Raw genomic sequence first — 16,366 nt, 5'->3', positions numbered from 1 at the left:
GGTGATTATTGTATAAACAAATAAAACACAAACCTTTCTCCTGAGCAAAACACCGGCGAGTTTCGTTACTTTCCTGTGCAAACTTTTTACACTTTGTAATTTTATGACTTTCGTTACAATAACTGCAAGTTATACTATAGGTATTATTTTGTGCATGATACGAATGAGAACTTTTACTTACAGCCCTATCAGAACTGGTCCTGTCTTGTAAGTTTTCTAAACAACGGAATCGGCTAGTTAAAAACTGAGAAAACTGATCATAACTTGGCAATTCATCAGTTCCGACTGATGAAACATTTAACTCCCAGGCCTTTCTAGTTTCTTTATCGAGTTTTCCGCCGATTAAATGTATGATAAATATATCCCAAGAGGAGATATCTACCCCTAAGTTTTTCACGGATTCTAAACAATCAGAAGTTGTGCTTAATAATTGTTTGATTTCCTGAGCCGATTCTGTGTTTAGACATTTTTGATTGAACAACCGTTTTAGTATATTGTTAGCTAAATATTTTTTATTATTATACATACTCTCAAGCTTTTCCCAGCTGCTCAAGTAGTTTTCAGCTGTAACTGAAATATTTTTTAACAGTTGTGCAGCATCTCCCACAAGATAAGCTTTCAAGTAGTATAATTTTTGTGCTGAATCTAAAGTATTATTATTGTGGACCAGTCCTGTGAACAAATCTCTGAAAGTTTGCCACTCTAGGTATTTACCTGAAAACGTAGGTATTTTAATTTCAGGTAATTTGAACTGCGTTGTTTGCGGAGCTGATTCTTTATGTGATTTGAAAGTAGGCAATGAAACTAACATGTTTAATTTCTCTTTAATATGTGACTTGTAGTCCATGTACAATTCCTCTACCTCGTCAAACAAATTGTCTTTATAATAATCAGACTCTTGCAGTTCATCCTCGTCAATGCTACTGACAATCTCTTGTTGAGTTTTAAAAAAGACTGCCCAGTGCTGTTCTAATGTCTCCAACCTAGTTTCAAGATAAGCTTGACTTAACCTGTCTTTTGGACACTTTTTGAAATTAGTAAAAGCTCTTTCGATTGCAGCCTTAGTGGCCTCTTGAACCTTAGCTAATGGTTCCATAGTTGACAAATAAAATCAACAATATACACAACAAGTAAAATAAAAAAAAAATACAAACGCACAGCAGCAAAATATACAGTTAATAAAACAAAAAACAAGTAAACATGAAAAAATGCAACGTTAGTAATGTAAATGTTCAAAGTTAATTTTCTAATATCTTCTTTTCGTTTCCAAGTAAAGTTTAAACTACTCACGATTGCACTCTCACAACACACACTTGAAGATGATATTACGTGCACCATCAGCTGCTAGGCTCGTACTTCTTTTCTTACTCACGCTCGCTTTGCTCGTTCGAATTTAGCGCTCCCTAGCGCTCCTTGGCTGCCGCCAACCGTTGCCAATGACTTAACTGCTCCTCCCGTACGCTTATTATCCAGTCTCCATCCAGAGACCGGACCCTTCCACTGCCGTGTGGACTCCGAAATAGCAGCTTGCTATCCAGTTATTACGTACAGGCGGTATTCCACCATGGACTACCGAAACTTCCCTACCACTTTCAAAGCCAATCCGACTCGTAGGACCATGAACGAAAGGATGATGGGCACAAATGTATGGAAAGTGGTACCCGCTCCAATAGCCATAACCAATATATATTTCAAAAGGCCTTTAGACGTAGGAAAATGTCTGCTATGGGGCCAGTTCTAATTCACGTTTTGAAAGCAGTAATTCCACTAAGTATTATAATGAAAGTATAACACAATCATCCATGTATACGAGTATGTACTATGACTACAATCTATTAATATAACTAAAAGAAGCCTTGAAAAGGAAAGGATTATACCTACGATGAACTACCCAAGCTATTAGCCCTTTATTCGCTTTCATCATCATCATCATTATCATTTTAGCCATAAGACGTCCAGTTGAACATAGGCCTCCCCCAATGATTTCCTCAATGGCCGGTTGGTGGCGGCCTGCATCCAGCGCTTTCCCGCTACCTTTATAAGGTCGTCGGTCCATCTTGTGGGTGGACTTATTGGGTCTTGTGGGTTTATTCGCTTTAGCAACCCATAATAAAACCCTTAAAAAATAATAAAACTCCAACCCCTTTATTAATAAAAGTTACACCCTAGTTGAACTCTGATTTAAATTGTCATTTGGTATGGAAATGTCATTTTAATCCAAGGTTCATCCTAGGTATAACTTTTTTTAAATAAGGGGGTAGTGTTCTTCAAATAAAAACATTTATTTCACAATTATCTCTACCAATAATTATAGAGTTAAGGAAGGATGCTGGAGCAGTAAACCCTTCATGCCTCGCATAACCTAAGTACCATAAGATGGACACGTATGATACTTCGGTTACACAAAAAGTATGTTTATCTTCGAACGCAACCAGATCTGAGGCTGGTGGCGATAGTAAATGTTGTTCGTCTTGGTAAGACCTTTCAAATGACACTACAAACATAACTATTGGAGCCGGGTACCATTTTGCAAAAAAGTATGTTTATCTTCGAACACAACCAGATCTGAGGCTGGTGGCCATAGTAAAAGTTGTTCGTCTTGGTAAGACCTTTCAAACGACACTAGAAGCATATCTATTGGAGCCGGGTACCATTTTGCCCATTGTCCTTTACGTCTTTCACTACGAGGGATATTTATTAATTGAAAGGCTTTGTCAAATGTAAAATGTAAAATTATATTGCTTCAAATAAAATAAATTACATTTCGTTTTGGTAGAAAATTCAAGACAAAAGAGAAAAGTGACAATCGATGAAAAAACGCAAAAAAGTAAAAAGTATTTTCTAACCGGCCAGGCGCGCGGCCAATGAGTTTGGTATGCAACCTCAAAATTGTATTCAATACTTATAGGTCATCAAGACGGACGTGTACAACTGAGAAGCAAAGACCGAATAATACTGAAGCTAGCCACATGAAGATTTATAATAACCACACAACAATAATGAATATAGGTACAACAATAATGATATATGTAGGTACTCACATGAACCCATTGGGTTCACGATGTAGACTTTTTTATCCACAACGAGGAAGCTCTTGACCTGTATCTCACCTGATGGTAAGTGATGATCAGGTCGAAGGTGGAAGCGAGCTTCACCCGGAATCCTCAACCACGGAGGAACTGGCTATCTTACATCTAACTGCAAGTATTGTTAGTAACTAGTAGGTACTCGTCAGTAGTTCTCGTCGCCCTACGAATAAGATTGGGATTATAATTAGTGTTAACTATGATATACTACACTCGACATCAAATAAATCGCACCTCCCGCGACAAGCACTTTCAAACGTATGCATCCCCACTTCCCACCAATATTGGCACCATTTAAAAGCCTAGTTCTACACTGCATTTCATTAAAGGAAAGGTTTTTACCCCAAAAATGTGTCTGTAGAAGAATCCAGAGTCACTTCTTCAAAAAATAGGTAGTTACGCTTGAGCCAACTTTATGGCTATAAAACTGTTAAGTTGGGATTAATCGCTATCCATCTGTTAAAGAGGACACGTGAGATCATTATTTGGTTTTATAACCATAAAAATTGGTCTAATTGATCCCAGAGGTGAGCCCCAAGTGAGGTCTTTTTTAAGTCACATTTATGGTATACGTTAATCCATTATTAAGAAATTAAATGTGTTTTTCTTTAAGGATATTTATTGGGCTTTCAAATAACACCAATATTGTTAGGGCACCATGATTGTGTCAGAAAAAAAACTTTAAAGTTCGCGTCGCGGAAGGTGCGGTTTATTTGATGTTGAGTATATTTGCTCATTTATATTTTTGTACAGTTGCTATAAGACTGAATGAAAATTCTGGGAAAATCTTCAGATGGCACAAAAGTGAGAAAAGTCTTCATAAGTACCTACTATGAAGCATAGAATAGAATAGAATAGAATAACGTTTATTTTGCTGCCACATGAATACACATACATACATAAAACAAACGGTCAACATTACAGAACCAGTCAAAAGAATGATAATTAAAATTAAAATTAATCGGGACAGTTACTTAGGCGGCGTTGCAGCAGCAAAAAGGTCCCCGTCTCAGCATGTGTCAAGTGCATACCACATGACGCTGATTTTCAGACGGCGGCCATTAGGTAAAATGGTGACATGATACAGTACAGTAGTATCACTATATTCCGCTCAAAACGCATACAATTTGTCAGACAACAATAGAAAATGATGGGTTGAGAATTAAAATTTGTACAACTTTAATTCTTTATTTCACCCTTAAGATCCATGTTTACCATCAAAATTCTTTAGTTTTAGTTACATGAATATTGCATTGGCTTAAGTGATAAACTAATCGATAAATAGAGCTACTTTCATATTTATATTTTTCTAATATGACGAATTTGTCTAAATATTAGTATTTTTTGGAAGTTGGGACAAACGGATATTGGCGTTTTATCAGACGCAATCTCCCCCAAACTTGGCGGCGCACTGTAGCAGACGAGGTGAAGAAAATCGGCAAGACCTGGAGCGAGATCAAGCGAGAAGCTTAAGACCGAACGCGATGGAGGACGGTTGTGGACGCCCACTACCCCATCTAGGGGACATAGGACCATATTATGTCAAGTAAGTCACTATTTCAGTGAGGCTGAGTTGCTCCACCTAAATTTCAACCGTAACAAACGTCAAAAGTCTGTCAAACTCCATACAAAAACACCGGTTAAAGTTATAGTTACGTCAAAGTCAAAATTCCTTTATTGGCATGGACTATTAAAAATAGTGCTTACAAATCGTCAATCTAAATATACTATATAACTCAAAGGACTGACTGACTAACTGACTGATCTATCAACGCACAGCCCAAACCACTGGACGGATCGGGCTGAAATTTGGCATGCAGGTAGATGTTATGACGTAGGCATAGGGGGTGAAACGGGATCCACGCGTACGAAGTCGCGGGCGGCCGCTAGTATTTGTATATAAAAAAAATACTTTAAAGGTTTTGCTATTAGGTATGGAGCCTTCACATGCCTCATAATCTTATTGCCCTACCAGCGCTTCGGTACCAACATTTGGCAAGTGCTTAGAAGAAGCGCTGCACAGTGGCTCGATTTCAAAAACAACTAAAAGTAAGCCTAAGTTTTCCAAATTTGTAATTCACATCAAATATGAAGGAAGTAAATAAGATGTGGCTTTACCACGAGCCGATCGCGAGCGCACTGGGGCGTCAAAATCACCTATTACTATGCACCTACTTAAATGAGTGTTTTTCCTGCTTCCGAGCAAATAGACTATACACGCACAGAGGATTACTTTTGAACACATTACGTTTGATTGTATAAATACTGCAGTAGTAAAATTATGTCCATAATTAAAAATAAAAAACAAGGGCAAAAAATAAAATGCACGTTGAACATTGTTTAAAATGATATTTCCATACTAAATGGTTTTCAACTTTTTGTAATAAGCCCCCAAAGCTTTTTACTTTCATGTGTTAGCAAAATAATAAATTACCTACTATTAGTAAATTTTTATTGGAACCAATTTAAATTAAACAGTTTGTTGGGGAAATCCTCTCTTTATGTTTAACAAAACCAAAACCGAAGAGTTTCAAGGAAACCACGTTAAACCTTATTATTTTGTCGATCAAACAGTTATTGATCAATAATAAAATATAGGACGCAGGTCGGCCGTAGTAAGGACAAGTTTAAATGGGGATTCTTGGATGACTTGGAGTGCAGGTGTGGTTTTGTTCCAGTCATCGTTATAATAAAACGAATGATTTCTAACAAATAAATGTCTGTAAGTTAAAGATATGGAAACTAATCCAATTTTAAGACCCAAATGGAGTATCTTTTTTCAGGAACTTGTACCGATATCTGGACGATTTAATAAACTATAAAACGACTATCTTTTCTGTATTTACATTAGAGAATACTCTATGTCTGCACCCATTTCAGTCATTTTCTTGCCGGAACATATTCGTAATACAAACTACGCGTAAGACTTTTTATGTTCATACATAATTTAGCGAAAAAAAATCAAACTAACAGTTTAATTCACCAATACTGCAATAAATAACGCTGTTAGGTATATCTTCATTAAATAAATTATTAAGTAAGTTAAAAATTACATTGTATTGAATAACAGTGTATTTTGTTGGCGCAATTATGTAATTAATATCGATTTTAAAGTAAATCTTGTACTTACCTACGATTCACGATGATGATAAGCTGCCGGTGGCTAGCTGGTGGTTGTGGAAAGCCGAACCATAACTTCAAACTCCTCCAATGTTCTTCTGATTAATTTCGTTGAGAGTCCAATGACAGCTTAACTTTCCCTCGGGACAAACTTGACCTTCACTGGTTGGGTTTTTATTGGCGGTCAAGCTGTGATCCTGGCTACACAGGAGTTGCAGCGGTGGGAACGAGAAGTGGGAATAGTCCCGTAAGCTGCCGGTGGCCAGGAGTGCAGACCTCTGAACGATGCGTGCCATCTTACAATGCTGGATCACTGGTTTTGCATTTGATTTTTGAGCCAACTATACACGGAGAACTTTTTGATTGTGTTCATTGAAGCTCTTCGCTATCAATTAATTCACTGAGGGTGGATTTGACCAAACAAGAGTAAATATAAATCTCAGAATAAATCGTCAGTTTTGACATATTTATCCCACATTGAAACTGTCAATGTGCCAGTTATGTTATTACGAAGAGTTATTCTCGGATAAAAGTTTGGTCGAATCGGGCCTGAAACAATTAATAAGTATTAAGATTATGGTTTTTCTGATGACTGATGGCACTTTTGTAATAAAATTAAAACTACGTAGGTATTATTTGTCACAGAGTTGTTACTATTTTACGGACCTTTAAAAACTTAAACACTTTTTGTATCCATTTAATTTTTAAATTTTATTTTACTTACGGCAGTCTTACTACTAACAATTTTATTCTACAACTGACAGAATTTGTGTATTTGTATCTGACCTACTTATTTTTATTTTTTTAAGGCTACCCGCAATATTCAATTGAAATGCACTATTATAATAGTTACTACAGTGCCATCTATTGTTGTTCGTGTAATGTAACAATGTCTTGCAAAAGCATCAACACAACTTTCAGAGTCGCTGTGTCTTGTTAAACAAGTTTCCGCCAGGTGTCGCTAGAAGTTCAATCATTTGCGGGAGTTAGTATGAGACGTATGCTATAGATGGCGTTGTTATCTTTATTTTGTAAAGAAAACAACAATGGCAATAAAAGTCAAAGTTGTCCGATAGATGTAGCTATGATACATAAATTGTAAAGTTTAGATTATTTTATAATGTAAAACAGTAGAATGTTTAGAATTTGGGGGAGAGTTGCCCAGCATTGACACTCGATAAGTTAATTTCTTAACCCTTAACCAGGCTCTGGTGGCCATAGAGCTCAGATCATTTGAACTTTATACTGTGAAGATACGGTTGAAAACTAATGATTTTTGGAGCCTAGTTAAGGGTTAATTTATTTATAGCAACCTACTCATAAATGCCAGCCTGCCAATTATGCGTTTGTTTTGCCTAATTTAGTGCTTTTAGTTTTGTATGTTTCAGTTTGCAAAATAAAAAATAACACCACATTTATTTACACAATTAAGTTTATTCTTTTTCTCAAAATAACAAAGAACCGTTAAGCTAAAGGTTTATAACCAAGGATCTTAAATTACAACATTTTAATTTCAATAATCGAATAATCGATAGCTAAAAACGAATGTTATCGATACAATCACCCACCTCTATTACCACAGACTACACACTCGCAACCCACATTGGTCCAGCATACACTTGATTCACAACATGTTTCATCTCCAATAATAAATATAGACATTACATTAATTAAAATGATACAGTCTTTAGACAACAAAAAATATTTTTGTCACTGATACCATAATTATACATAGATTAAAACAACTTCACCAAATTCCCAAATACACTTCTTTATTTTCAAATTTAAAAGTCATCCTTTTCTAATCCATAAAGTATGAAAAGGACAACAATAATTTAGATGAACGCATTCCTATAATAAAATTGGTATCTAATCAATTTTGTGGCACCAGTTTCTATAATTTGAAAGTTAAAATGATACTACTATGTATAATATATTATTATCCTTTGATTAAAATTGAAAGGACGTATGTTTTTAGATAAAAGTGCCACAAAAATAATATGTTAAACTATAGAGCTTACAACAATGAAGATTAGAGTTCATAGAAAATATATAATAATAAATTAATAACATTGAAACAAAACACAACATATTTAGGCCTATTTACGTATAATATAGCGGTACGCAGTAAAGACAATATAATCTCTGTTAAAATAGGTATTTATTTATATACCCAATATAAACAACTGTTGTTAATCTCATGTATACAACAAAATATACATAATTAATTTAGACTTAAATGACACAACATAATAATTTATACATAAATATAATATAATAAACAACTTGATCGTAAAAAGTATTTATACATTTTAAGATAATTTGAACATACGAAAAGTGATTTTACATAAATATTCTTGAAATAATAGTAAATAATTTATAGTTTTTAACAACAGTTGCATCAATATCTCATATTATTATCTCTTCCAACATACTGCTTCTTTAAATAGACCTATTTATAGTAAAATATAAGTTTTATATACGCATACACGTCTGTAGATAAAGTAAAAATTAAATAAGTAATGATAATAATATTATTATTTTGACTTATATCCAACAATAAATCCATAAATTTAATATAATAGGAACTTAACCTGTATATTTCAATTATTATTTTACCCAACCTTGGGTACGAGACTTGAGTAAGTAAGATTTTCGTCAAAGAATAGAGGATATTATTTTGATTTTCTTAAAAAAATATATCTGGAATAGGTACGCATATGCGTATAAAAAACTTATAACAGGATTAACAGCCTTAATAATCACAGGGGTACTGATATTTCTATAAATAATTACATACATACAATCAGTTTGATAAAGGTAGACAAAAGAAAACCTAAAATACTTGACGGAAAGGTATTCAGAAATATATAATTATTAGATTTAATATTTAAACTCGACTCTTAAATATTTATTTTTAAATATTATTACCAAATTTATTGAATACGTTAACCTTTAATAGAAATTGTGGCAAAATTTGGAAGAGAACATCGAATTCGGTTTTATAACAACTACATACAAATAAAACTATTATTTTATTACCATCGCGAAAAATCATGCATTCAATGCAGTAATACACCCACATTAAGTAATTATACATCTCATTTTATTAATATAATTATAACGTATTAAATTAGTCTAGTTAAACCACATAAAGTCATCTATCTATTCAACATTGTCGATCTATTGCATTCATAAGATGTCCATAGCTATACTATACGAACGAGGGGTCAATTCTACTAATTTCTGTATACATCCACACTGGATGCCACGAAGTATCATGAACCTAGTTGCGAGACCGCAACACATCACTGTGACACGTCATGTCACTATAATTCACATAGATAATTCTACTTCTATGTTTCACTAACATAGAGTAACAATTTCATAACATTATGATTACATTGAAATAATTTGAAGGCACTAGAGTCCTAGTGGGATTGAAAAATCAATTTCAAATGAAATTTCAACAACTGTAGGAATTTTTATCCCAAACGAAACATTTTTAAATTGAATATACGAGGAACATTTACTATTTAATATATCTGCCTAATATGATATGATTGTAATAACTATTGACTATATTGAAGATTGAAACTATTTGTCTTTCATAAAACACATCGTCATTCCCGACATCTCGTTGTTAAAATAGAAGCGAGATTCGTTAAATCCGTCATTAATATTAAAATCTTAAATACATTGTCTTCACTTTATTTCTAAGAAAGAAATCTCCATGGAGAGGACAATGAAAGAATGTATATTCGAATAGAAACACTTCACAAAATTATACTATTATATACATATGTAAATATACATTAACAAGTCCTTGTAGTGCGAAGAATAATACTGACCATCTTTTATCTGTCATTTTAACCCTACGGTGGTCGCGCTCAAAAATATTACGTCAATGGTCGCGCGGATTACAGGCGTAAGCCATTTTATTGAGTAAAAAAAGAAGACATCTCTTTATAGAAACATGTTTCTTTATTTTTTTTATTTATTGTTATGTATTAGTTAATGAAATAATCAAACAAAGAAACGAGCAGTTCTTCTCAGTTTTTATAAATTAACCAAAACATAAAAATCATCATTTTTCATCAAGAAAATGTCGTCTTTGGCAGTTTAGAAATTATTCAGTACTAATTGCACTTATTTATTCATTGTATTTTGAACAGGAGATACAGGCCATCATGGAATGATAAGGACAAATAAATTTGTTGCACGAATTACAAGTATTTCCAGTACTTTGATTTCGCTTTCTTCCGCAGTCAAAGTAGCGACCTAAAAAACTCCGCTGTGATGGTTCTGAGTTAGATGGCTAATCACTGGTCTGAGAAACTTGTTCTCTTGTGGAAGAATGTGCACTTCTTCATCAGAAACCGAAGAGTCGCCAGAAGATACGCTTTCATTGTCAATTAATTCTAGCCATTCTGCAATTTGTGCTTTTTGTCTATTGTTCATGATTTTTATCTAAAATACAATGATTTTATTGAAAACACAAATGTTAATACATATCTATGCCGTAATTATTTATTATAAAGCATTAATTTACACTAATAATGCAAAAACAAACACATTAATTAAAAAAGGTAACTTAAAAAATACTTACGTAATTGGTCGCGCGGATTACACGGGTAGACCATCGGCATTTACGGGGCTCCTTGCGACACATCCACAAGAGACCTGGCGCTCACACGTCATAAAGTGTGATCTGCGACTATGCAACTTAAAGTACACGAAGTATCAAAACGATCGCGTTGACCGATTTCAAAATATTCGACAATTTGCACGAGTGGATTACGGGTGTAATCCGCGCGACCACTGTAGGGTTAAATTTCACTGCCACATTATTTTCGCTGTTCAATGCGAAAATAAGAATTACTTATTTCAAGCTTTTCTGTTTCTGGTGAAATCGTTTCATTATTCTAGACTAGACCATTGCATCTTCAATCTATGGTGTTTATATGAGTGTTTCCATTCAAAAGTTTCCATCCAATACCTCTTTACAAATCAGATATCAGTAGGCAGTATCATGTTAGACTTAAAAGACAGATTAACGATTAACCTAGTAATTGGTGACGAATCATAACAGCCTTTGATTTGGCTTTTGAGTCCTGTGGCGTACCACTGCCGTGTGAGGGGCCAGGCAAGGAGGCCCGGCGGGCGGGGCCTGGCCTGCGAGCCTAGCGGTGGCTGCGCCGAGGCCTGGGAGGCCTCAGGTAGGCCCAGGCCCGCGTTACACGTAACTCTCCATATGAGTACTAGTGGACGGGCCCTAGAAAGATGCTTCCACTAAATAAGTCCCATCCATGGCAACACCAGTCTGGTTCCCCTGAACCGTGCTGCCAGCCGGAATGTATTTGCCGCATGCTTGCTGTCGAAATCAGAAAGTTCACGTTTTAAATTACTTCTTAATCGTTAAGTCATCATAAAACATTTTTAATACAGATGTACAGTGTGAGTCACGTTAAAGTGTACATATGAAAATTGATGAAACTAGACCTATTTTTATCGACAAAAAAGAGGTCAAAATTTTTTTGAGATTTTTTTTAAATTTTTTATAGAATTTTTTTTCTTCCAATTACTTATTGTAAAGAAAAGGTAATAACTTTTAAACTAAGCGGTATAACCTGATAAAATAAAAACAGTAATAATGCTAAATAACAGGCGATACTAAAAAAATACATAAAATACACAAAAAAGGCCAACAAATAATAAAAAATGATACTTTTTGAAAAAAATTTGCTTTTAAATTCGTGTTTTTTTGGTTATTTGATAAATTTCTCCAAAAAATGCCCCTATAACCGGTGGTTTTTATTACTTTGTATTATTCTCTATCGTATAACCTTCGTAAATCCAAAAATCGCATGTCTCTATCCCGATCACAACGTTTGCAATGATCGTTTGAACTAAGCCTCTCCGAGCGCGCCATTCAACGCTTCGTTAACAACGAAACTGAAAATAGCTCTAGATTTGTAATTTTGATAAAGACAAGTTAGATTTCAAATAAAAACAAAAGATTTCGAAGTAAAATAAGCATTTTAGTTAAAATTAAAATTGTCTCTACCTGTAGCGGAGAATAATGTTGTGGCAGGCCTTTGTTCAAACGATCCTAGCAAATGTTGTGATAGGGATAGAGACATGCGATTTTTGGTTTTACAAAGATAATACGATAGAGAATAATACAAAGTAATAAAAACCACCTGTTATAGGGGCATTTTTTGGAGAAATTTATCAAATAACCAAAAAAACACGAATTTTTAAGCAGATTTTTTTCAAAAAGTATCGTTTTTTATTATTTGTTGGCATTTTTTGTGTATTTTATGTATTTTTTTAGCATCGCCTGTTATTTAGCATTATTACTGTTTTTATTTTATCAGGATATACCGCTTAGTTTAAAAGTTATTACGTTTTCTTTACAATAAGAAATTGGAAGAAAAAAAATTCTATAAAAAATTAAAAAAAAATCTCAAAAATTTTTCGACCTCTTTTTTGTCGATAAAAATAGGTCTAGTTTCATCTATTTTCATATGTACACTTTAACGTGACTCACACTGTATAATAAATTTTAGATGCCGTTATATTACTTCTTTAACTTATTCAAACAAATTACGAAAAAAATAATAGAAAGTATTATAAGCCGCCCTCACTTAGCGACAAAGAAGGCGGTAAACGCAATTATATTGTACCTGAAATACACAATTTCAAATAATATGTGTGTGTATATTCAACCTACCTACATACACTAACTACACGACAATATTTTACATACACATTTTCAAATAAGCTGGACACCAAAAAGCTAGCTTGTAGTACTATTTTTAAATTTGCCAAAAATATTTAAAATTCTGTCTTAAAGCTGGATACCTGCTTCAGAATTAATCATAAATAATTTTAAAGCATCTAAAAATTTGTAAGGGATATTAAAATGTTAAACATTTTCGGCATAAATAAAAATGTAGTGTATCCAAAATATGTAGTCAATCTCAAATACAAATAAAACACTGATACGATAGAAATAAAACTTAGTAAAGTGTATCAAAAGGTAGTGATAGCAAGTAGCAGTGGTTGTGTGATGTACAAAACGATATTTTGTGTGCATACATGCTTATTGGTTGAATATATTTGTAATAATTGTAGACCCAATAGCGTGTAATGTGTGAAACTAAAAAAATAATTTCTCTTCAAATATGAGTATACTACCTAAATTAGCGATGTATACAGATGGATGTCGAATATCTTTGTTGTATACATTCTCAAAAACTGACGCAAATTAATAAACCTATTGATTTGATTATCTTATTGTCAAGATAACCGTTTTCACTTACGATATTAAGTTAGATAATTATGGCTAATGCTCTGAGTTGACTTGGATTACCGAAAGCAAATAAAATGTGTTAATTTCGCGTTTCTAGTTATATATTTTACTGCCAATTTTATTGAAAATGTGTGCAGTGTGTTGGCATATTCGTTGAAACATCATGTCATAGTATAAGTCTCAACATATATAAGTATTTAGCTAAACACTCAAACATTCCAACGACATCCTTTTATAAATATATATATTAAACCTATGTACATTATCAACACTCCTGGATCTACTTAGCGAATTGTCGTCTTAAACCTGTTTTCATAATAGTAACAGTTTCAAAGTATAAAACGACAAGAGTTACAATATACAATAAATACATAATAATAAATAGGAATGTAAATACAGACACCTACATACAGGATACAAAATTAAATATACCTCACACTAATAAATAAAATGCTTTACAATATAGCGATACCGTAGCGCAAGCTCCAAATAATATGACATTTATACAACATATAACAGACATACTCCAGTATAATAGTTTTTGAAGCGATATATAATATTGCAGCCAACACCCTGCAGACATTTAAAGCCTCAAATTTTGTATATTTCGGCTATTATCACACAGTGAGGAAAAGTTATTTAGTGACGTATCTGAGACATTTTGATGGACTACGTAATATCAGGATTCCAATTATATTTTGCACCAACAAAACCCACCTACCTACAGATGAAATAAACGAATCAGCAAAGCATTATAGTGTTCCCATATACTTATTTATATTTCTGTATTTACCACTGAATTAACAGAGTGGCAGCCGGTTGCTCTGGAACAGTTTGCCCCTTTCTGCACCTTTTTGTCAATATTCAAATCCAGCACACAACGTTTCAAGACGGAATCTTACATTACTTTCTCATTATACGTCAGTTGTCAGAAACTATACTATTATTATCTAATAAAGCCAATGGATCCAGTATTCATTCTTCTGTGTAGACCATCACAATGCTCACAATATACAGTAAATATTTAGTAACAAAATTAACACAACTTATAAACCAGACGACGAAAACAAATAGTCAAAACGCACACCGTTATTTTTCGTCGGCCGATAGTTTAGTCGGGCTGTTGATCAGTATGGGCATGTATGGGAGTGCGCACACTACGCCGATTCGATTTGGCCGATTCTTCATACAACTTGAAATCGGGCACAACTATCGGCCAACTAAAAATCAACGGTGTGCGCCTATTCTTAGAACAACTTATCCAAACACATATAAAATAATAAAACCAATAAAAATAAAATTTTTAAATCAACTCAATACTATTTTAAACTCCTTTTCTTTATAATCGTTAACCCTTTCATCACTGCGTGATAACACCGACAAACATACTGGTAGGGGATCTTCGCTTGGTGCGGCCGAAACAGACGTGTCAGAAGGCCGCGAGGTGGCGGTGTATCGGCGAGCGCCTTTCAGCCGACTTTTTCTACTCGAGTCTAAAAGCAGGACCTGTCAGAGCCAATTCGATACTGAGCTGTGTTTTAAAAAGATTTTTCAACCAAAAATTTATAATAAGAAAAAAACTTAGCCTAAAATAATATGCTTTTTGTGTGTCTACGCAATTATAAATCTACGTGTCTTTTGTAAACTCATGTAGTGTGCTCAGCTTTGTGGTTATTTTTAAAATTCTCAATCTACATTTTGTGAAGTGTATAATTATGTAGAACTGTCAAGTATTAAGTATTAATAAATACAAACTTATTATTCGTTAGCAAAATCAATATAATAACTTAATTTTAGTGATGTGTACAGAGCTGGCATTCAGTCAAAAATACTTGAATATAAAAAATACAATCTTAATTTACGTAACTATACTCACCAACTGTTTCGACTATAATGACATGATTGTAACAGTATTAACTCTATTAATAATTAGTTCTTCTTTCAACTTAGTTCCTAGCTTTTGTAATATAAACATTTATACCTACGTTATCACTCTTCGAGCTTATTATTCTCCTTTATTATGCTATTTGTAAAACATAATATACACTGTTTTCTAGCATCTAGCCATTGGAGTAATGTATATTAGCTTATATACAACAAGAGAAAGCTTAAATTTATATATTTAATATTTGATAGCACATCATCTGACAAAAAAACTTAGCCACAAGCAACAGATCTGACCATTATTACGAGGTAAGCTAAAACACTTTTTGTAGCCTACGTAATAAGGTCGACAATGATAGTGACTGTCAGCTGACACAACATAGTACCTCTCGTATAGGGCCTGTACGGAGCGGTAGCCTTAAAGGGCTTATACACCGCACAGATCGACGACGCTTCTGTTCCAAGAACGATAAAAATAAAACAATAAGGAACTAAAGCAAGAAAATCACGATACGCTGAAGGCATTAAATATATTGGCGAATTTCCAAATAAATTACACGTGAGTGTCACTTAAGGGCATAAGTTATACATAAGGCTAAAAGTATAAGTCTGTAAAATACACTACAAAAATTCAACAAAAACTAACAATAGAACCGTTAATTAAGAAAAAACTATTAATTGTTGTAGCTAAGACAATAGCTAAGAAAAATGATAATGTTGACAGTCATATTAAGTTTTAGTCAACTTGTTCTTTTAAAAGTATTAAACATTCATTGAATAATAATAACTTGTATACTTATTATATCTTATGTCTTGTATATCTATTTTACGATGTAAATATCCAATACTGTCTATTTTAACTACGACATTAATTATGCCACCTTAAAAATTGGCAATTTCTCAGTCACAAAGTGCTAAATTTTAATTATTATCGTTTACGTTTCAAGTTATAGTATAA

General features: G+C 33.4%; 1 protein-coding gene across 3 annotated transcripts in view; it reads right to left on the bottom strand.

Moving 5' to 3' along the window:
- Positions 1–7,620: 7,620 nt before the first annotated feature.
- LOC135084310 (potassium voltage-gated channel protein Shal) overlaps positions 7,621–16,366 on the bottom strand; it is a 126,189-nt gene continuing 117,443 nt past the window's right edge. Inside the window, exons 6-7 of one of the 3 annotated variants that reach the window (XM_063979110.1) lie at positions 14,914–15,030; positions 7,621–11,580 (exon numbers count right to left, since the gene is read on the bottom strand). In XM_063979110.1, the coding sequence (XP_063835180.1) occupies positions 11,482–11,580; positions 14,914–15,030 (216 nt within the window). In that variant the 3' untranslated portion in view covers positions 7,621–11,481. Of the gene's footprint in view, positions 11,581–14,913; positions 15,031–16,366 lie in introns of those variants that run through there. The other 2 variants (XM_063979111.1, XM_063979112.1) reach the window with 2 other exon arrangements.

This window comes from Ostrinia nubilalis, chromosome 25 (genome assembly GCF_963855985.1).
Source record: "Ostrinia nubilalis chromosome 25, ilOstNubi1.1, whole genome shotgun sequence".
Taxonomy (NCBI): domain Eukaryota; kingdom Metazoa; phylum Arthropoda; class Insecta; order Lepidoptera; family Crambidae; genus Ostrinia; species Ostrinia nubilalis.
The sequence above is the reverse complement of the archived record's forward strand: the minus strand, read 5'-3'. Positions and strand labels throughout refer to the sequence as shown.